This window comes from Balaenoptera musculus, chromosome 15 (genome assembly GCF_009873245.2).
Source record: "Balaenoptera musculus isolate JJ_BM4_2016_0621 chromosome 15, mBalMus1.pri.v3, whole genome shotgun sequence".
Lineage (NCBI taxonomy): Eukaryota > Metazoa > Chordata > Mammalia > Artiodactyla > Balaenopteridae > Balaenoptera > Balaenoptera musculus.
In genome coordinates, this window is record NC_045799.1 from 36,372,984 (window position 1) to 36,395,364 (window position 22,381).

Here is a 22,381-nt window from a genome sequence, read left to right on the forward strand (position 1 = left end):
TTTGTTAATTTATTTGTTCTCTCACCCATAATATATGAGTTTCATGAAGGCAGGGCTTGTCTGTTTCTTCTATCCTGCATCTATCACAGTGCCTGGGAAAGTATAAATGTGTGTGTCCAAGGAGATAGGCACACAAATTTTTACTGCAGTTCGTTTAGTTATAAGTAGAAATGACCTAAATATCCATCAACAGAATGATGGATAATGAATTGTGGTATATTCACATATGGACTACTTTACACTCTACACACTGCATACTTCTACTATACATTACTCAGTGAAAAATAAATGAACAAGAGCTACTTATATTAACTAGATAGGTCACAAAAAAACAGGAAAAATGGCAAGCTGCAAATGCAAATAATGGGGTAACTTTTATATAAATTTTAAAATAGTCAAAACTACCTATTTTTTGGATAAATGCATATAAAGTTACAGAACCATTTTGGGAATGTTAAACACAAAAACTAGATTATTGGCTGTCTACCTAGGAATAAAAAGATGGAATTGAATGGAATTGAAGTGGGGCACACAGGGTGCTTCTTGGGCATCTGTAGTTATGCATTTCTTTAAAAAAATGTAAAGCAAATATAGGAAAGGTTAAGATCTAACAAGGCTGTGGTGTAGATCCATGGCTGTTTATCCTGCTATTATCTGTACTTTTCTGTAAGCTTGAAACCAGCTTGTAACTTGGAAATGCTTAAGTAAATGCAAGAAGCTGAAGCTGTTGATGGTTGACAGGGTAGGAGAAGATGCAGAAATATTGACACCGGCCCTGTCCCATGTCACAAAGGTGTGACTGAGATGAGTGGTGGCTCTTGGGATCACGTTTCAATGACCACTGAATACTCATCTCACTGGTCCCATATCCTATTTTTTAGATAAAATAGGAAAATGGAACTATTTGAATCCAGAGAGGCCACTCATCCCTTCTCGAATCTGGCTCCTGGTGCTGCACTTTTGAACTTAGGGAACTGAGTGTTTTGCCATCATGGATGTGAAAGCAGATGCCTCCTATTTGTGGAAAGCATTAGATTACTTATGCAATGTGGGTACTTCGTTCAACTTCTGAAAGAGGAAGGTTCTTGGGAAAGAGACTATGAAGAATTTTTTACTCCTCCTGTTTAAGTTGCCTCAAACGTCATGAATAAAACATGAGATGTGTATCTTCAGAGCCATAAGTCTCCATGATATTCCTTTTCCCCCCAGGCCAAATATCAAGTGATGGGTTTTGCAGATACCTGATGTCAGATGAAAATGCCCCAGTCTTCCTAGATCGCCTAGAGCTTTACCAAGAAATGGACCACCCTCTGGCTCACTACTTCATCAGCTCTTCCCACAACACCTATCTCACTGGCAGACAGTTTGGTGGGAAGTCTTCAGTAGAAATGTACAGACAGGTCCTCCTGGCTGGTTGCAGGTCAGAAACTCAATACACTGTTTCTTCTTTGGATTTGATGCTCTTCAATTGAATTTAGTTTTCTCTGAAAAATAGAAGTAGCATTCAGAGTGAAAAGGACATTTGTCTTTCTCTTTAATGGATTACGATGGCCATTTAACCTTGAGAAAGGAAAATTGGTATCTGTTCCAGAAAGGTCTAGAGTCCTCCTATGGGTCAAAAGATGTTTTTTTACTGTAAATTTAAAATATTCCCCCAACATTACCAAAAAAATGGCATATTTTAAGAAGTCATGCTAAGTTTCCTGTTGGTCCTAGGCACTTGCAAATTTAGCTTTACTTAATGTTCAAAGTTCTAAAATTTCATTCTCAGACAATAAAGATTATTTTAAATGGCTTTAATTTTACAGAAATTGGAAAATATTTGAGGTTTAAAATATGGTGAAAATGCTGAAAGTGAAAAATAAGAAATGTAGTTACATTATGATTGTTTTCTTGATTGTCAATGACCAATACTTACTTTTTCAACTCACTATTTTCTGTATGTATGGAAATACGTTAAAAGACTTTAACTACATCACTACAGCTGTTTCTGAATACTTAAATATGAGTCACTGAAACAATGAGAACATTTTAATTTATGGCCAAAGTAACATCATCACACCTACAAAATTTTTACAGTATTATTTAACATCCTCTAAAACCCAGCCCATATCTAAATTTTCCCAGTTGTCCCCAAATTGTCCTTTATTACAGCTTTGTCACAACTAGGATTTCATCCAGAACCTCACTGCTTGTTACATCTCTTGTCTCTCTTAATCTCCAATAGTCCCTTTTTGATGACACCAACCTGGTGCGATTTTAACCTGCATTCTCCAAAAAATAATCGTGTTACTTCCTTCATTCCATTTTCTACTTCTATAGAAAACAACGTATTCTGATGTCTTTTCATTTGTACACACGCTATTTTATTGTAAAGGTTCAATATTGGTAAATCACAATGTTCCTAGATGTGTTGAACTTGACTGTTGGGATGGAAAAGGTGAGGACCAAGAACCAATAATAACTCATGGAAAAGCAATGTGCACAGATATCCTTTTTAAGGTAAGTGTTTTCTTTTTTTTTCATTGAAGTATAGTTGATTTACAATGTTGTATTAGTTTCTGCTATACAGCAAGTGATTCAGTTATACATATATATACATATCTTTTTCATATTCTTTTGCATTGTGGTTTATTATAGGATATTAAATATAGTTCCCTGTGCCATACAGTAGGACCTTGTTGTTTATTTTATATATAGTAGTTTATATCTGCTAGTTCCAACCTCCTAATTTATCCCTCCCCACCCCCTTTCCCCTTTGGTAACTGTTAGAAACAGACTCACAGACATAGAAAAAACTGTTTCATAGTTAGTTCATTTGTGTCTATTTTAGATTCCACATATAAGTGATATCATATGGTATTTGTCTTGCTCTTTCTGACCTACTTCACTCAGTATGATAATCTCTAGGTCCATCCATGTTGCTGTAAATGGTGTGATTTCATTCTTTTTTTATGGCTGAGTAGTATTCCATTGTGTATATATGTACCACATCTTCTTTATCCATTTCTCTGTCGATGGACATTTAGGTTGCTTCCATGTCTTGGTTATTGTTAATAGTGCTGCTATGAACATTGGGGTGCATGTATCTTTTTGAATTGGAGTTTTTTCCGGATATATACCCAGGAGTGGCATTGCTGGATAATATGGTAGCTCTATTTTTAGCTTTTTAAGGAACCTCCATACTGTTTTCCATAGTGACTGCACCAATTTACATTCCCAACCACAGTGTAGGAGGGTTCCAAGGTAAGTTTTAAAATTACCTCACCATTGCCTTTTCCAAACTGTTGTGGAAACAGAGAGATGGAGTAGAGAAAACGAATTATTCATCTTCTCAAGCATCTTACCTTTATATTCCTTTCTTCCAGTTTTCAGAGAAAGTCAAGAAAAATGTTTTCTCCACTTAATATTTCCTTCATGCTACTTTTTCTGCTTTCAAATGGTGACGGTGCCATATAATGAGATTTCTCTGGCAGAACCTCCCTTGTTCCACTTACTTTAAAAACAGTCTTTCATTTTCTTATCTATTTTTGTGCTTACTTACTTTGCATTTTTTTCTGAAGGACTTTCAAAGTGGAATAAAAAGATAAATAGAATACAGGAAATAAAATAGATTATAAATAGTGCCTATATGGGTAAGAAAGTAAGATAGTGAGATTAGAGTTTTATGAATGCTTGTCAAGAAATCCTATGAACTTTCAAGCCATACGACAAATTGGGCTCCAAACTTTTTTGAATTCAGTGCAAGGAGGAGAAACATGATAATTCACAGGATTTGTAAAATACTACAGAGTAGTTAGTCCAGAGAAGCACAGTTATTCCAGTACTGACACCAGATAGAAGTCGCCCCCCGCAAGATCCTCACAGAATGTAATCTACACTTTTATAAATTGGATTTCAGTCATGGCCTTTTGGTGATCTCTATGTACAATATGAAGGTTGGTTTCTTAGCAAGTTCCTCAGTATGCTCCAGTGATGTCCTGCCAAAAGACAAGTGAAAAAATGAAATTCTGTGGTTGGACACTATGTCAAATACGTCAACCTCTGTCAGTTTTGTATAACTCAGGAGAGTTATTTCAGCCTCTGGATCAATGGTTCTCAACTCTGCCAACATGTGGAAAATCACTGGGGTAGTTTTGTTTTGTTTTTTAATAGATTTATTTATTTTATTTACTTATTTTTGGCTGTGTTGGGTCTTCGTTGCTACGTGCAGGCTTTCTCTAGTTGCAGTGAGTGGGGGCTACTCTTTGTTGCGGTGCACAGGCTTCTCATTGCGGTGGTTTCTTTTGTTGCGGAGCACAGGCTCTAGGCACGTGGGCTTCAGTAGTTGTGGCTCACAGGCTCTAGAGCACAGGCTCAGTAGTTGCGGTGCACAGGCTTAGCTGCTCCGTGGCATGTGGGATCTTCCCGGACCAGGGATCGAACCTGTGTCTCCTGCATTGGCAGGCAGATTCTTAACCACTGTGCCACCAGGGAAGTCCCACCAGGAGTGTTTTTAAAAACAGACACCTAGACCCTAGTCCCGTGACCCTCCATACATATCACTTCTCTTAGCCAAGATGTTGGTGAGTTTTGAACATCGATGAATTCAAGGTTACATTTCCTGAGAAGTACCAAGAGTATGTTCAAGTGGGAAGCCATGAGTTTGCATAGCCACCAAACTGACAGCAAGGGTTGACATCTTTTTTTATAGAATTAAGGAGCCTAATAGGGAAGCTTAAGCTCTAAAGGAGGTTCTTCCCTCTCAGCTTGGAGCTGAGCAAAGAAGAAACCATGGCAGAGCCAAGATTCTCCTAAAGGAGTAATTCTAGGTCACTCAAGTAGATAATCAAGGTCACTTGGGAAGTGACTGAAGGCATTTTCGCCTAAGAAGAAACTTCAAGCAAGAATAGCTAAAGGACCACCTGAGCCATGAGAATGCTCAGTAAAATACTCCAAGATTGTCTAGCCTAGGCCATTATTCTTTCCAATGGACTTCCCTAGATAGCTATTGTCAAATATTTTTCCCAACTAACAGAATGATGGGAACTTGCCCCATGGTTAACTACCAGGGTGATACAAAACAAGGGATATTGCAATGTCACATCAATTCACAGGAGTCTTCATTGAATTAATGAAATGTAGCCCACTCTGGTGCCAAAAGGCAGAGGAAGTCATAAAAGCTTTCTAACAGTCCTGAGGTTTTTACCAACACATTTCTCCTCGAGGCGAGAGGGGAAGGAGAGGGGTCCGCTGTGAAAATCTCTGTGCAGAAAGCTCACCTGCTCCTCAGTGAGAAAGGTGAGCTCTGAACCCATCTTGGCAGATTATAGAGCAAGGAACTGCACTGCCATTTAGGTGAAATATCTTGTCAGTTACTAGCACCCTAATTTTGGAGAAGTAAAAGTAGCTTTGAAAAAAAGTGTCATTAACCATGAACTGTGCCTGGGTCTAACCACAGGGGACTCAGTCTGTAGCAGTAAATGGGTTCTCCGGGTCTTAATTGCCAGAACTGACTTTCTGAAAAGCTCAAATTAATAGTCTCCAATTGGTTTCAGGTACCTTAATTTTTTTTCTCTCCTCTCTCATTAACACTCTTTATCTTTAAAGGATGTTATTCAAGCCATCAAGGAAACTGCATTTGTCACATCTGAATATCCTGTAATTCTCTCCTTTGAAAATCACTGCAGGTATAATGATTCATTCTACTCCAAGTCTCTAAGTGTTGTTTCCTAATCCCCACTCCCCACCCCTGCTCTACATCTTTTTGAATAACCGAATAGTTTCTTTTGTGAAGTGGTAAGTACACATAGTCTTATGGGGGAAAAAAAAGAGAAGAAACTCAAACCACTGCCTCTCAACACTTCCAAAAAAGAAAGAAAAAAGTCATGTTAATGTGTTTTAGAAATGCTTCCTCTAAACAAAAGGTCAGAGAGCAGGACACCTTGCTCAAAGTTCCATTGAGTTGGAAGACTTGGCAGTATGTTTGTAGTCAGACCTGATGAACTTGAAAGACACTTTTTATTCTGCTTACCAGCTCTTAGTTTGGGGGCAGAATCGACTTCTTTTTAAACTACACTGGTTAACCCATTAGCATCAAGAGGACAATCAAACATTTTGCAGAGTGGGAGTTTTTAATCACTAGGAATGGATGTTTCTTATTCTTATTCTGACAGTTTAATGGATGTTTGAATTTACAAATGTCCGTCTTTCCCTCTAGCAATATCAACAGTACAAGATGTCCAAATATTGCGAGATCTATTTGGAGATCTCCTGTTGAAACAAGCACTTGAATCACATCTCAGTATGTATTTTTAGCAAACCATATTTCTAACATGAATGGATCTGTTTTGAAATTCATTTCTGAAGGGTCAAGTAGTTCTGGAGGACTAATGTTAAAGATCTTCATGTGTGTTTCAATTTTCTGGTATGGGAAGCTTCCATTGTGCTTCAGAGGGGTGTGTAGAGAGAGGCACAAAGTAAACATCTGGCTCAGTTTAGTTCAGAAGATCATGGGGTCTTTATGGCTTCTGAGACCTCTGTCCTAAAATTTCACAAAGTGTGCACTGGCCAGGAGTCTAGAGTTGGTGATCATTCTCAAGTTCAGTGACAGGTTAGAATCACCTGGGGGAACTGTGAAACATACCTCTGCCACAGCCCCACTCAGAGATTCTGAAATTGATTCAAGGTCAGCCGGATCATGGTGTTTTTTAAATGCTCTCCAGGTAAATCAAATGTACAACCAGGGTTCAGCACCCATGGGAGCCTGTTGCTATGGGAAGCTCCCTGGATCAAGTCACAGAAGCCTGAAGTTCAAGCTCCTAAGTCCAAAATAAACTCTTGGGCAATGTTATATGCACGTTTTTGAGCTTCATTTTTACACTTACTAATTCCTTCATCAAACAAATAATTTTTAACCTGTTCCCCACAGATAGGCTTTGTGGGGTCTGTGAACTCATTCTAATTGCATACAGTTTGCTGTTTTGTATACAGTCATTCCAGAGAGTTCATCAGATTTTTACCAGGATCCATAACGCCCAAGTGGTTAAGATCCACTCACAAGATGTTGGGAGTAACAAGAAAGCTACTGGAGTGAAAGTATGAAACACTCTACAGTAGTGAAATATTTTGCCCCACTGTTGACGAGCAGCTGATAGGCCCAAACACGGTAGCACGAAGCAGCAATAGAACATCACCATGGCTAAAGGGGGAAGGTGCTCTGTGCTACCTGGGAACACATCAGGTAGTTTAACAGTGAGTTTTGCAGAAGTACATCTTTGGGAACTGAAAAAAAATATAGGAGGATATTGGCAGCCTGCTGAAGCTTTGGCTGCAGGGGCCCCGTCCACATCCTGGCAGCGCTTCCTGCTTCCCTGCACACTGGCCTGATCTCCACCGCCAGCACCTGCAGCTGCTGCCTGGGGGGACGCTCTGGTCCCTGGAGCTCTGCCCACACAGGAAAGTCAGGCCAGAAGTACCAGAGAATTACCACCCCCCGCCCCGTGTTTCCTCATTCCTCAGGAGGGATGACTCCGGGCACATGGTCCCCACTTTCCCCCCAAGTTCCCCAGCGGGATCATGCTTCCGTCCACAGTGACAGCTTGCCTACTAGCACACCCTTCATTGGCTACCTGTCTTCTTTTTCTCACTTTCCTACTCCTCTGCTGGAGTTCCCTGGAGCTGCCCTCCAAATAAATTACTGGTGCTTTCCTCTTTGTCTCAGACTGATTCTAAGGGAACCTAAACTAAGAAACATCGCTGATTTATTTTATTTTTTACTTAAGCCCTTTGTTTGTTTTATTTTCTTTGTTAGACTAAGGTGCTGGCTTTTACGGAAATATCTCTGCATTCTTTGTGATGTGCACATACATGAGAGGTTATGGGAAGTATAGGCAATATAAATGAGATTAAGATCTGACAGAACTTTCAGTCCTGGAAGGAGGGCACAGGATACAAATGTAAAACCGTAACTAAAAAAGATGGCCTATAGTGTGGTGAATATTTATTGCCAATATCCAGGTGCAAAAGAGATCACTGGGAGTGGACTGGTTACAGCAGGCTTCCCAAAGGGAGCAGAATTTCGGCAGAGGGTTTCATTTGAGTCAGCACTGACATAGGAAGGCACAGTGCCTTGTGTGTACAAATAGTATAAAAATTAGTTTGGAAAATGAGTGGACACGTGGAAGGGTAGCTGGGTATATAGATGGATGGTGGGGGGTTGGGGAATGGGTGACCGGATATAACACAGTTCTGTGGATCAGAAGTAATCGAATAAAGGAACATCCCCTTTGCAGACATTAATCCAAGCCAGTGAAACCATAGTAGAGCTCAGATTTCAATAATTAGGACCACTTCCTTTTTAATTCTCTTATTGAACCCACAAAGCCACAATCCCAAGCATTGAAGATGGATCACCCTACTGAGTAGACCAGCTTACTGTATAGCCCAACACTTGTGGGGGGCTCAGGGAGCCTCTTGACTTTGCCTGGGGGGGCACCTCTGACCCCAGCTGACCCCGTCACCTCTTGTACTTTACCAGGTACTTAAAGGGGGCAAGGTCTGGGGTTGAGCTGGACCCCTTTCCCCAAGACCACTGTAGGTCAGACCCCACTGCCTGGGGAGGGTGGGGCAGCTCTGCAAACCTCTAGAGACCCTGTGGATGCCAAGTTTGCTGCCTTAGTGTAAGGCAAAGCTCGGGCTAGTTTGGGTTGCGGAATGAAAGTATAAAACTGTGCAGACTGCCATCTAGTGGATGTTGGTTGTGTAACTCACAGGCCTTCTGCTCATTCTGGGCTGGGAATGAGAAGGGAGAAGTACGACCCTGTCGTGATGAATTCAACCTTTTCTCTTTGTCTCCAGCTGGAACCAGGCAGGCCCTTGCCATCCCCAAATGACCTCAAAAGAAAAATACTCATCAAAAATAAACGGCTGAAACCTGAGGTTGAAAAAAGTAAGTCAAATACACTCATCTATGGCAGAAGCATCCGTATGTTGCATGTTGAGACAATTCAGCTATCTAGAATGAAATATACTTTAACACCACAGATTGGGGAGGAAGCAGGTCTAGTGGTGATGTTCTATATACTGTGCAGAGCAAAGTTGCCACATTTTTATTCAAGTTTAGGTTCCACATCAACCCCTTCCTGCAGCGGGAAAACATATTCATATATTCATAGATCACAGTTTGGAGGAGTCCCAAGGAAAGATGAGAAGAAAACGAAAGAAGCATTTTAGAATTTGTCAAGATATAAGGAACTAGCACTTTATCATTTTATACACTCTAAAGCCTTCTTTAAAAGCTCCCCTTTGCACTTTTCCCTGTGATATATATATATCTACGGATCCTAGGTAATACGCGAGTGTGAATGTGTGTGTGGTTGGGGAGTGGGGGGAGATGATTTTATCTAGACATTGCCCCCACTGTGTTTTCCCAGAACATTTTCTTTGAAAATATTTTCTTCCAACAAATCTCTTAGTTCAGTGAATGAATAGCATCAAATACTGGTATGATTGCATTGTGGTTTTCCCCTTGGTCATTCTAAATTAAAAATTTTTAACTATATTAGCTCCAGTTTATTTTTATTGCAAAAGCAATAATGCTATAGGAAAATGAAAACAACAAAGAAAAATATAATAAAATAATAAAATAGCACTAAATTATATATTTTACACACATGTACGCGTATTAGAGACACATGTACACACGTACACTTTTAACATATACACGCATTTTTAACAAAACTGGGATCATGTTAAATATACTGATTTTTAGTCAATTTTAATTCAACCAATGAAGTATACTCATATCCAGTAGGATATAAATCTACATACTAACTTTAATTCTTATGTATAAAATTTTTTTTTGATTCTAGTGTATGAAACACTGTACAGAATTTATTATGTGGCATATAGTGTAATTTAACCAGATCCAAGTTGATGGATTTTCATTGCTATGAAAACAACAACGGTAAACATGTTTGGCTGTTCATTTTGTACATTTATGCAGCCTTCTCCTTGGTACAATTAGAGTTGGTTGGCCAAAGCATGTACACATTTTATATCATATGTATCTTGTTATACTGACCTTCAGAAAATTTGTACCAGTGTATACCCTCACTATAATATAAGAAGAGTGCCTGTTTCCCAGCGATATTCTTTTTTTTTTTTTTTTTTTGGCTGCATTGGGTCTTCGTTGCTGCACTCAGGCTTTCTCTAGTTGTGGCGAGCAGGGGCTATTCTTCATTGCAGTGCTTGGGCTTCTCATTGCGGTGGCTTCTCTTGTCAAGGAGCATGGGCTCTAGGTGCGTGGGCTTCAGTAGTTGCAGCACGCGGGCTCAGTAGTTGTGGCGCGCGGGCCTAGCTTCTCCACGGCATGTGGGATCTTCCTGGACCAGGGCTCAAACCCGTGTCCCCTGCATTGGCAGGCAGATTCTTAACCATGGCGCCACCAGGGAAGCCCCCCAACAATGTTCTTAATGCTGGCTGTTAGGCATCTTTTATATGTGTTCACAACTATTAAAAGAAAAATATTTTTTCCTGAAGCTTTTTCAGTCTCTATTCTGTCACTTCACCATAACAGTCCATAAACCTTGGTCTGTGCCAGATGCTCCAAATTCTGGGCTTTTGTTATCAAGCTTCCAATCCTTCACAGGGACTGAGCTGTGACTTCTCAACCTGGTGACCAGGATATGGGGCATTTCCCTCACGTTCCAATAGTGGCTCAGTGTGCATAGATAAGAGGGTTGTTGTACTTGCCTTAAGGACTCAAGGCCACCAGGACTGGGGAGACAATGGCCGTGGCTGAGCCTCAGGAGCCTCGACAATAGGTTTCCCTTCCCTTTTCATTTCCTTCTCCACGTTGATCTTCAAGCCTATTTTATAAGTGATCCAACACCTGTCTCCATCTCCTTCTTGTTTATTTTTCATAAAAGAACAGCTTGAAGCTTTGAAAAGTATGATGGAAGCAGGAGAATCCGCTGCCCCAGTGAACATCTTAGAGGACGACAATGAAGAGGAAATAGAAAGTGGTGAGTTGTTTTTTTTTAATTTACACATCACAAAAAAATACTTTTTTAAAATAAGAAAAACATGAATTTGTCTCAATGAACCCTTTTATATAACACAACATTCTAATTCCTAATAGTCAGGTACATGTACCAACCTTAATCTTTTGATATTTTGCGGTATTTTTCCAAATAGTATGACTTAGAATTTACCTGCACACTGGATTTTAGTAGCTTAGTCATCTCCTTTCCTGCTGTGCATTCAGCTATTCAGCAGAAACTCACAGCCAGAGAATCCTTGAAGCACTTGCTGTAGAAGGCCGGGCTTGGAATAAAAAGAACATTTCTGCAGTTCTTTCCCATAAACAAAACTTGAACATCAGTGCTGTTACTGATGACAGCAGTAAGGCGAGTTAAAAGGGAAGGAACCTGGATAGAGACCCTCAGTAAATGCTTGATTTGTGTGCACTTATAGTGAACTAGAAACTCAAAGCCAGAATTAAACTTTCAAGTTCAAATTCCTTCAAATAACCAGCTCACCAGAATTGCCTATATCTATATCTATATCTATATTTACAGGTAGATAATTTTTGCAAAGGCAGCCTTGCTCAAAATATTTTAATATTTGTTATTAGCTTCTATTTTTACTTTGGCCATATAGCCACAACCATAATCTTTGGTTTTACATGGGTCATTTGAAAAGTTTGGAATGTTTTTAGAAAATTATTTGTTCATTATGTATCATGAGAATTGATTAACAAAATGACATGAGAGTTGATTAACAGAATAGTTTGGACATGCATTGAGTGTCTGTTGGTTAGTGCCTTGAATTTAGATAGTGGCTTGGGGCTAAGTAATTTAGAAACACTTGTAGAAACTCTGTTTTTCATATAAACATCTGAAATAGATGAGTAGATTTTAGGAAAGTTTGACATTATAGGTAAAAACCTAAAAGCTGTGAGAATCAACTAATCGTATTCACAACCCCTTAATAAAGACTCCTGACTATGGAAGAGACTTTATGAATGATTTATGTTGCCTGGGAACATGACTTACTTCCATATGTTTTATATGTCAGGGAGGGTCTGGGAGGCCAGAGATACCTGACAGTATTTAATCAATGCCTGTTGTGGTTATCTATTACTGTGTAACAAACCACCCCAAAACACTTTATTATTATCTCTCCTAGTTCTATGGGTCACCTGGGCTCAGGTTGAGGGCTCTCCCTTTGGTTTCTCATGAGGTTGCTGGCAGATGACATCGGGGGCTAGAGTCATCTGAAGGTTCCACTGGGCCGGGTGTCTGAGATGGCTCACTCGTGGCTGACAGTTGATGCTGTCTGGCTGTTGGGAGCTCAGTTGACACAAGCACCCCCATGTGGCCTCCCCACGTGGCTTGAGCTTTTCACAGCATGGTGGCCAAGCTCCTTGACAGAGCGTCCTGAGAGCCAGTTCTCCAACAGGCAGAAAACAGAAGCTGCTAAACTGTTTAAGAGCTGTGCTTGGAACTGGCACATCATCACTTCCTCTATATTTTATTCATCCAAGCAGTCTTAGTTAGGACCCACCCACATTCCAGGGGGTGGGTGAGCGGCAAGATCACATTGTAGAAGAATCAGTGGGAAGCTGATATTATTGCAGCTGTCTTTGGAAAATACAGTCTGCCACATTGCTTATTATATTATTTCACATTTTTTGCAAATAATAAACCCAAACAAGATTTAAGAATAAAATCTTGAAAGGAATATACTGAGTTGGCCAAGAAGTTCGTTCAGGTTTTTCCATAACATCCTATGGAAATTTGGCCAACCCAGTATTTCAAAACATCAATAAAATACTTCTAAAATTTGAAAGTCTGAATATTATATAAAAACTGTCCCTTAACTTAGGTTAAGTTTCATAGATGATAGTCAAACACATGTAAGGTGTTACTAGATACTCTAATCCAGTAAAACAAACTGCAGAATAATGGAATACATTAAGAAAATAATAATAATAACTACGATTTTTGTACCAACTGTGGATTAGGTACTTTACATCAATTCCTCATCTAATCTTTATGCAACCAAAGAAATAGGTATTATTATACTAATTTTTCAGATGAGGAAACTGAAGCTTAGAGTGGTAACATATGTTACATGCAATCCCACAGCTGATGAGCAATGCCACTAAGATTCAATCCCAGAATTGCCTTGAGTCCAGGGTCAAGACCTTCTGTACCTTACAATATTGTCCTTCTAATGTATAGGAATATAAAGAGAACATAAATATGCAAAATCATGTGTAAAAATATTTTTCTTTATAAAAAGGAGAAAAAATATAAATGATGTGAGTCAAAAATGTGAAGTTTCCTGAACACACGCACATTAATCTAAAATGAGGGGTCAGCAGGATTCCACTTACTGTCCTTAGGGGTACTTTCCCAACTTTTATGCAAATGCTAATTATTCCTATAGACAAAATAAATTTACCTCTAGTGACTCCCATGTTATTCCAAAAAAGTTTGAGATAAAATTTTGATTGTTCTAACAGAAATATATGGATTCATATGCACCTGAATTTCTCTCTAAGGCCATAGAGGTTTCTACTATACCAGTTACATATGTGAGTCTCACGTTTCCTCAATCATACTTGACTTCAGCTCTGGTCAACCAGTTGGCTGTAATTACCCTGCTATCACAGTATGATCCTACTATACCTGAATGACTAGAGTCTCTCATTTAAGTACTTCAACACAGCAGGCAAGAGGAAACCAAGCATAGTTCAAGAGGGCAGGCCTGCCTGGAGGCTGTAGAAAATAGAAAAGGCTCTCCATCAGTGGAAGTGTGTACCCAGTCATTAGGCTGGATGTAGATTCAGACAAACAGTGGGGAATAGCAACATTGTGTGTGGTTGCGGGTGTGTCTATGCATACATACACACTCAGGAGATGCTAACCTTTAGTCATACAACCCTTTTAAAGCAGTTACTAAGTCTCTCCCCCTTCTATGGGGTATATGCCTGGAAATTCAAGTAGTTTATATCTGGCTAGGCATGTTAGACTAGATATAAAATTGAAATTCAGTAGTGATGGTGGGAGGTTTCAAAATCTTGGTTACAGGCTGTAGGTCACGAAAACCCAGCGTCACATTAAGAGCATTGGGCTAAGAAGCCTGAGAAATCTAGGTTCATATTCTAACTCTGTGACCTCAGACAAGTCAAATCATATCTGTGAATCTATTTCCTTTAAAGTGAAGACACTGGACTAGATTCTTTTAAGACCTCTTTCAGCTTCTCAAATCCTTTTTTCTTGCCCAAGGCCTATATGACCTACTTTAAAAAAAAATCATCTGCCTCCAGAATACCCCCTCATCAGGATATCAGTTCCAGAAGAGGAGGGTGTCTGACTCGTTTCCCTTACCTTTATCCCTTCCCTGGAATAGCACTTTGCAAAGAGCAATCTAAAATTCTGAATCTAAGACACCGTCAGTTGAAAGGCACTACTATTTTATTGACTAAGAAAGAAAACTGCTTCCAGTGAATCATAAAATGCCATCGATTAAAGGATACATTGCCATATTAGATATATTACAACACGGGGAAAAATACACCTTAGAATCGGTGAAAGTTTTTCATTTACTCCTGTTCTTGAATTCTCCTTTCCACCTTTTAAAGGTACTTAAAACAAAAAAATGTCTAATTCTTATGGGTCTGTACACCTCCCTCAGAAATATTTTCACTGTTTTTTTTTTAAATAGTAAAGGTCCCTCATGCCCAGTATCGTGACAGTGTGGATTTGTGTTGGCCTTGTCCTGTGGCCTGTGGGTGTCTCCTGATCCTGGCTAGTTTTTAGGCAAATTCCTGGGAGCCCCTGCAGGATGGGCATCATGGGAATACAGATCTCACACCAGCATGTGCCTAATTTTCCAACGGGTAATCCTTTTTCCACCTGCAGCCTTGGGTGGATACCAGGGTTCTTGTCATTTCCTGGACTGGTGGGCCGGGTGATGGCATCTGTGCCTCCCTATATAGCCAGGCCAGGCTTCTGGGTCACCAGCTTGATTTAGCACCCACTTCCTGCTCCCTTCCCACCATGAGCCCAAGGAATGATTTCAGAGTCTTTTAAACAGCAGCCAGATTTGGCAAATGATTTACGGGAGCAGTAAGTCCTTCCAAGCTCTATCTTTTTTATATCACACCACTCCCGACCACAAGTCATTATGCCCATAAAATTCAAGTGGACATTTTTGACTCTTTTTCAGAATTATCAAATGTACTTTCCTTCTCTTGTATCTTTTTTTTTTTCCTCTGGGTGTCATAGAGGATCAAAATACACTGTTATGAGTCACAGATCTTCCTGAGGTGTTTGAGGCTTTAATTTTTAAGGTTAGTATACTGCAATGGAAGTAATCATTCACTTAAGAAAAATTTGTTAAGCATCAATCATGTAAAAACCATGCTAACAATGATTTACTGTGTAACACAAGAACGATATTTGATATCTTGTAATAACCTATAATGGAAAATAATCAGAAATATATATATATATATATATAACGAATCACTTTGCTATACACCTGAAACTAACACAATGTAAATCAGCTATATTCAATTTAAAAAGTCATGCTGGATGCAAGAGAAGTAACAAGATATGTTCCTTGACCTTGAGTAGGTAAGAGTTTAGTGAGAGTTTTATTTGAAAAAACAATTGTTTATTTAAATGTTCCCATTTTCATTTAGCTTCCTTCCTCTCTAAAAGTGCTTATATTTTACCCAAGATTATAGAGGAGGCCTGACCCCTTGGTGGTAAGTTGGCTTCATGGATTTTCCTTTTGTCTTTCACACAGCTGAGCAAGAGGAGGAAGCTCACCCTGAATACAAATATGGAAATGAACTTTCTGCAGACGACTTGGGTCACAAGGAAGCTATTGCCAATAGTGTTAAGAAGGTCAGAGTCTTGGTTCCCTTTGCTTTCATGACTTGCAAGAGGTAGCAGCTGTTAGTTATAGCATTTCAGAAATGTGAGAGCCACAAGAGAATAAGTAGCCTGTAATTCCCCTTCTCAATTGGGTGGCCACAATCAGTACCCGAACTCGAGGCATGCACAATACTAAGTTAGAAAGGACATTTAAGTGACTGATTAGTCATGCCCAGTGTTGACCCCTACCTCTTTGGCCCATGTCCTTCAGATGTTGTTATTTATTGCATTATTATCGGTGAGCAGTGAGAAAACAGCAGCACCCCAGCAGCAAAGGTTAACCTATTCATATCTCAGGAAAATGACTCCGATCACCCCAGCAAGCCCTCATTAGAAAACCAGTCATACTCATTGATATCTCATCTCCCTCTTAATGTAGAATAAGCCTAAAAATATTTCCATCCATCCAACCATTCAGCCAAAAAAATAGTAACTGTGTACCCACTATGTGTCTGGCACTTTCTAGGCCATAACAACCCCAAAGGGTCAAAACACACTTGGCTTTTGCCCTCATGGAGCTGATAGGCTGATGGGAGTTTATTGGAAGGGGGTGGGAAACAGACAACAAACAAGTAAACAGTCATTTATATGATTACAATTTGTGATAGGTGCTATTACAAAACTAAGAATGAGTGCTCAGATGGAAAAAAAAGAGGCGGAGAGAATAAAACAAGGAGATGAGAACCCAAAGGATAAAGAGGAACTGGCCATGCACAGGAATAGAGGTGTTGCTTTGCCCAGAGAGGGACCACAGCAGTAGCAACAACAAGGGCAGGGTGAACAGAGTGGGTTGAGTGAGAGATCGAGTGAAACAAGATGAGATTAGACAGGCAGGTGGGAACTAGAGAATGAAGGATGTGACCGGGGGCGGGGCACGGTGAGACACTCAAATGTTAATTTAAGTGAAATGTGAAGCCACTGAAAAAGTTTAAAGAAACGGGGCAGTGTAGCCTCACATGATTACCTTTGTGTGTGGGGTATAGTGATGTGTGTGTGTGTGTGTGTGTGCACTGAGAACATTTGAGATCTGCTCTCTTAGCACCTTTCGAGTATACAATACAGTCTTCCTAACTGTAGTCACCATGCTGTACATGAGAGCCCAGGAACTTATTCCTCTTATAACTGGAAGTTTGTACCCTTTGATCAACATCTCATTTCCCCCACCTGCTATCCCCTGGCAAAGTGGTTGATTTTTTTAATACTATTGAGTGATTGAGTAAGAAGATGCAAGAGTCATTGGCCTAGGAGTCATTGGCGACCTTGAAGAAAGGAGTTTCAGTGCGGAGGTTGGGACCCCTGTAGCAGACAGATGTGAGTGAGGAGACACTATACTTTTGGGCAGTTTTGCTATAAAGGGGAACTGGTGGCTAAAGGGAACCCGAGGAGTCCAGGGAGTATTATTTTTAGGATGATTGAATCTGGAGTGATAAATGAATTCCTGGATGTGGGTGGGAGGATGGTGATGTGAGGGTGTGGTCTTTGATGGGAGCAGCAGTACTTGATCATTAAGACAGAGGATGCAGTTGCGGGTAGGTGTATGCCTTAGGTGCTAAGAAAGTGGAAGCAAATTTGTCTGCCGAACAAAGCCAAGGGAATATTGCCATTACCCCTACCTTTTCCAATATAGAGAATTGCAGTTACCTTCAGACTAATAGATAACATACTAAGACTCAGCGCTTACCTTTATGCTGCCTTTATCAACACAAGACATGAGTGTTGAATAGCTGAAGAGTGACCCTTTACATACCGGAGGAGGTGGCCACATGGATTATTTCCCAAGCCCCATCACTAAATCATGTACTAAATTACCATAAGGAAGCATCAAAATAGGCAAAGACTATCAACAAAGAAGGGAGATAAGCATTAAGATGAGCTTTTATGGTGTGAAAGAGAGCTATGCCATGATATCTTTTCAGTTCTCACTTTATCTATGGCTTTATGTTACCAGTAATTTCCCATCTTAACAAATAAATAGAATAACAAGTGTACATGAATTTATTTAAATATCTATATATGTATGGCTAGTAAATTTGGAATTTTGCCCTTTAGAGAAGTAAATTATTTTTATCTTTCTCTAATTTAGGCTTCAGATGACCTTGAACATGAAAACAACAAAAAGGTAACAAAATAATTTCATTGTGCATTTTGTTTTAATTATAAGACACTGTACGTGGGCCTCTAATATTGAACATTTTGTACTAAGTGTTGTTACTCTATCTTCCCCCACCCACTGCCCCATGAAATATCAGACTGTTTATAGGTATTATAGGTATAATATTTACATGCTCAATGCATCTACATATGAGTCTTCAAAAGAAATAATTAATCACAGTGATGAAATGATTATATCCTGATAAAATCACAAAACAGAGGGCAGGCAAATAAGATTATTTTCCTAAAAATAAGTGTTTAGTGCAATTAGGCATTTTCGTAGTTGGAATTTGAGATTTCATTCCTAGAATAAGAGTCAACATAATCATCAACACACTGAATTTTAAAATAAAAATGACCTATAGGTCAACAAATTCATTGTATAGTAAAATGGGAAGGGGATCTTGGTTCTGACTATATTGACATTCTGAAAAATTGTCAGTTTCACATTGTGCACATTCTAGGAGTTTTATCTAACATTATTCGATGTTGATTTTATTGTAAGGAACGTAAAGTTACATTTTTAGTTTCTTTTATCCTCTTCACAGTTCATGATATCAAAGTGGTCTTTTTTAGTAAATGTGTGTGGTTTATTATAGTAGTGAGATGCAAAAATTTACCTTGTCATTTGATTCCCACACTTCAGAGCTTCAGAAAATACTATCTTGTTGTGTATGGGGTCTTATCTTATTTGGAGTAAAACCCTATCTTCTTACTGTCTAAATATTAAGTTTAGAATAATTCTGGTTAAGTCTGATCCCGGTCTTCTCCCAAGATATTTGTGAAATTTTCTCCTACTAGAATTTCGTAAGGTATTGGGGTCAACAAAGGACAGGTTGACCTGTGATCACTGATATTTATTAGCTAAGTACCTGTGACCAAGTTATTTTAATCTTTAAGGACTCAGTCTTCTCACGCGGTCAGTGGGTTAGACTCTAATCCTTGTAACACATGATGACTGACAGTAATGAGGTTGTCATGCAGGGACTCAGCCCAGTACCTAGCTTATGGTATGGTGTTAATTATTATCATTAAACACACAAGAAAGGAATTAGACATGCCTCTGACCTTATTTGGGGAGTCAGGACATATGAAAAATTTATTTTTAAAAAATCCCAAGTTACGTTCTTTGATTATTTATCTCAGACTTTTACTGGTGCAATCAGTTTGATGATCTAGAATGTTAAGTTATCAGATAAACAAATGGCCTGGCCATTTTTTTAACCAATGAATTGATTCATGAGTCAGCAGTTCATTCCTCAGTATCAATCTCAACTAAATGTTGATCGCTTTTGAAGGCGTTATTTTTGCTGTTGATTTTGTTGCTTTTGTTCTGATTTACTACAAAATGAACTACAATAAGTTGTTTCTCTTTGCCTCTATGCAAAACAATGCAGTTTTAATAGGTCCTGTATAGTGGGTTCTCACATTAGTTTAAGAATAAACATTTTTTTTAATACCATAAACCATTTATGTATGTGGCTTGGTTTCCAAAGCAGTGTTAAACAAAGTGTGGTTCCCCAGACCACCCATATCATTAGCACTTGGGAACTAGTTAGAAATGCCAATTATTGGGCCTCACCCCAGACTCACTTTATCAGAAACTCTGAGAGTAGAGCCCTGGAATCTGTGATTTAACAAGCCTAGATTTACACTAAAATTGAAGGACCACTGTTTTTGACGTTATGCCACAATTTGTGAAATTATGAATGATAATACCTACTACACATATTTCATAGCATTGCTCTGAACTTCAGTATAGTTTCCAGAATAAAGTCCTTTGAAAATCTAAAAAATGTCCCCCAAATGTAAGGTAAACTTCATATTTTACTATTATCTCCATTTGCATTATTTGGAGCTACAGTGGACATTAACTTTTAAAGTTATCCTTTAGTTAACATAACTGAGGAAGAAAAAAGTCTTTATCTTTCCATCTGTGTGTGTGCAAATTATCACTAGTGGGGCAGTCTGAAGCATAAATCTGAGAGTCCTGCTGAAGTCACTGATGTGCGTATTCCCTTTGTTGTGCTCGTAGGGCCTGGTTACTATAGAAGATGAGCAGGCATGGATGGCATCTTATAAATATGTAGGTGCTACCACTAATATCCATCCATATTTGTCCACAATGATCAACTATGCACAGCCCGTAAAGTTTCAAGGTTTCCATGTGGCTGAAGGTAACACCAAAGGTTAAATGCTATTGCCTTTTTTGTCTGCTTTTCTTACATTATACTGTGAGCTGTGATCTGACTTGCTGCCATTTTCTTTTCTGGGCACGTGGACTGTTACATTCCACCTTATTTTCATTGCATAGAACACGTAGTGACATGTCCTTGGCATGTAGGGGCCTTTTGTTGTCATTCCCCACATCGTCCACAAGGTGGCTCTGACAGACTATGGATTTGGTAGCAATCCAAGAGCTTAGCCTCTTGCATTAGATATACTTTTATAAGACTGCTTTCTGTCGAAAGCTGGTCTCCAAAAACGTATCAAGTATTTTCAGACTTTTCATAATTATTTCTGGACTGGAGAAGCTATCATCCTCATTGAAAATACATATTTCAGGGGTGGCTGTGAATGGCAATTGGTATACACATAATTGGTTTAATAACTCCAAATTTAATTCATCACACTTTTCTTAAGTCAGCCATCTCCATCTACAGGATGTTAATGAAATTAGGAGCTACTGATATAGTAAGGAAACATCTGCCTCCAAGGCCTCATGATTCAGGTTGTAATTATATTTATCGCTTGTCTTTCTGTGAGGGTTTGATGGCAGGGTTTCTAAGTGCATCTTTGCTTTCTTTTACAGAACGCAATATTCATTATAACATGTCTTCTTTTAATGAGTCAGTTGGTCTAGGCTACTTGAAGACACATGCGATTGAATTTGTGAAGTATCCTTATGTATTAAGTGGAATAAGTGGTTGGTGAACTTTGGGTTTGGCAGGAATCTCTAAAATAGAAAAATGGCTAATATATTATTGTGGTTGTAGAACTAATAAAATAATGTATGTGAAAGACCACAGCAGCTGGGAAAACCTGCCCAAGTGTGGATTGTTTTTATAATCCACATGGTGAACTGTGGTTTTTCTCTTAAGCATCCTTTATACATGTGAAATTTGTTCTCTGTTGTCACATGTGTGTCATTGTTGATCTAGATCTTCATTGTTTTAGCTCTTTGTCACTGCTGGAATACTCTTTTTGCCATTTTCCTTAATATGTTACACAGTTATAACAAACGGCAAATGAGTCGCATTTACCCCAAGGGAGGCCGAGTCGATTCCAGTAATTACATGCCTCAGATTTTCTGGAACGCTGGCTGCCAGATGGTTTCGCTGAACTATCAAACCCCAGGTAGGATCTGATGTCCAGTGACCTCGAATTCCACGAGAACGCTTTGACAGGACAGTGCCAACAGTTGCCATCAGTTGGCTGTGGGCATTTTTTTCATGGAAGCAGACATATGGCAACACAATGTGTTGTTGGATTTATAGAATGGTGAGAAATTAAAAATGCAAACTAGAGCAATAAAACAATGGTAGAAGATAATAGATTTTGATTTCAATTGAATATCCTTTTGGAAATGCCATGACTAATCTGCTAAACATTGTCCCTTTTTCCAAAATATGTCTAATTTTTCTTCTTTTTGGATCAAACTTACCTTCTTGTCCAGAGACAGAATGAAATGAGAAGTATTTGAGCATCTTTGTAACTATGACTCATCTCTCCTTGGGAAAGTACCCTTCCCACTGTTAATATTCAGCAGGAGATCAGCAAAATAGTGGCATCTCACCATAAAAGTGCAGAATATTATAGAGGAGATTCTGCTAAAATGGTGTTTAAGGAGTTCTATACCCTTAGAGGTACTAATGTATAACTTGTTCCTCCAAAGTGTATTCTGAGGCAAGTTTCCAGTGTATAATCCTTTTTTTTTTTTTTCCCTGCAAGAAGACCAGTCAATTTTTGTGAATGCATAAACAAAATTTGTAAAGTTTTCAAAGTTTGCTTAAGGGCCTGGGATTACAATTAAAAATAGAAAAATAATAGGCTCTAGTTACTCACCTAAAGCAGGTGAGAAATATGCCACAAAACCTATTCACTTTCTGTGGTTAATGCCACAGCATGGTCCTTAATATTGTTTTAAAAAAACAAAAAAACACCTTTCTTGTGCCGTTCTTTGCTCTATGACGGTACCTCCCATGTTTCCCAATTTGGGAGGCATTTTCTTTTTCAAGTCCATCCGCCATATTTTGTGAATCTCAATCCACCTTGCTACCTACGATCTGTAC

General features: G+C 39.0%; 1 protein-coding gene across 1 annotated transcript in view; it reads left to right on the top strand.

Annotated features, from left to right (window-relative positions):
• PLCB4 (phospholipase C beta 4) overlaps positions 1–22,381 on the top strand; it is a 415,887-nt gene that overhangs the window by 332,120 nt on the left and 61,386 nt on the right. Inside the window, 14 exon segments of the mRNA XM_036826365.1 lie at positions 1,210–1,420; positions 2,409–2,502; positions 5,590–5,669; position 5,703; positions 6,200–6,230; positions 6,233–6,283; positions 8,630–8,634; positions 8,839–8,929; positions 10,911–11,006; positions 15,808–15,908; positions 18,022–18,057; positions 20,125–20,266; positions 20,902–20,986; positions 21,322–21,446. Of these exon segments, the coding sequence (XP_036682260.1) occupies positions 1,210–1,420; positions 2,409–2,502; positions 5,590–5,669; position 5,703; positions 6,200–6,230; positions 6,233–6,283; positions 8,630–8,634; positions 8,839–8,929; positions 10,911–11,006; positions 15,808–15,908; positions 18,022–18,057; positions 20,125–20,266; positions 20,902–20,986; positions 21,322–21,446 (1,149 nt within the window).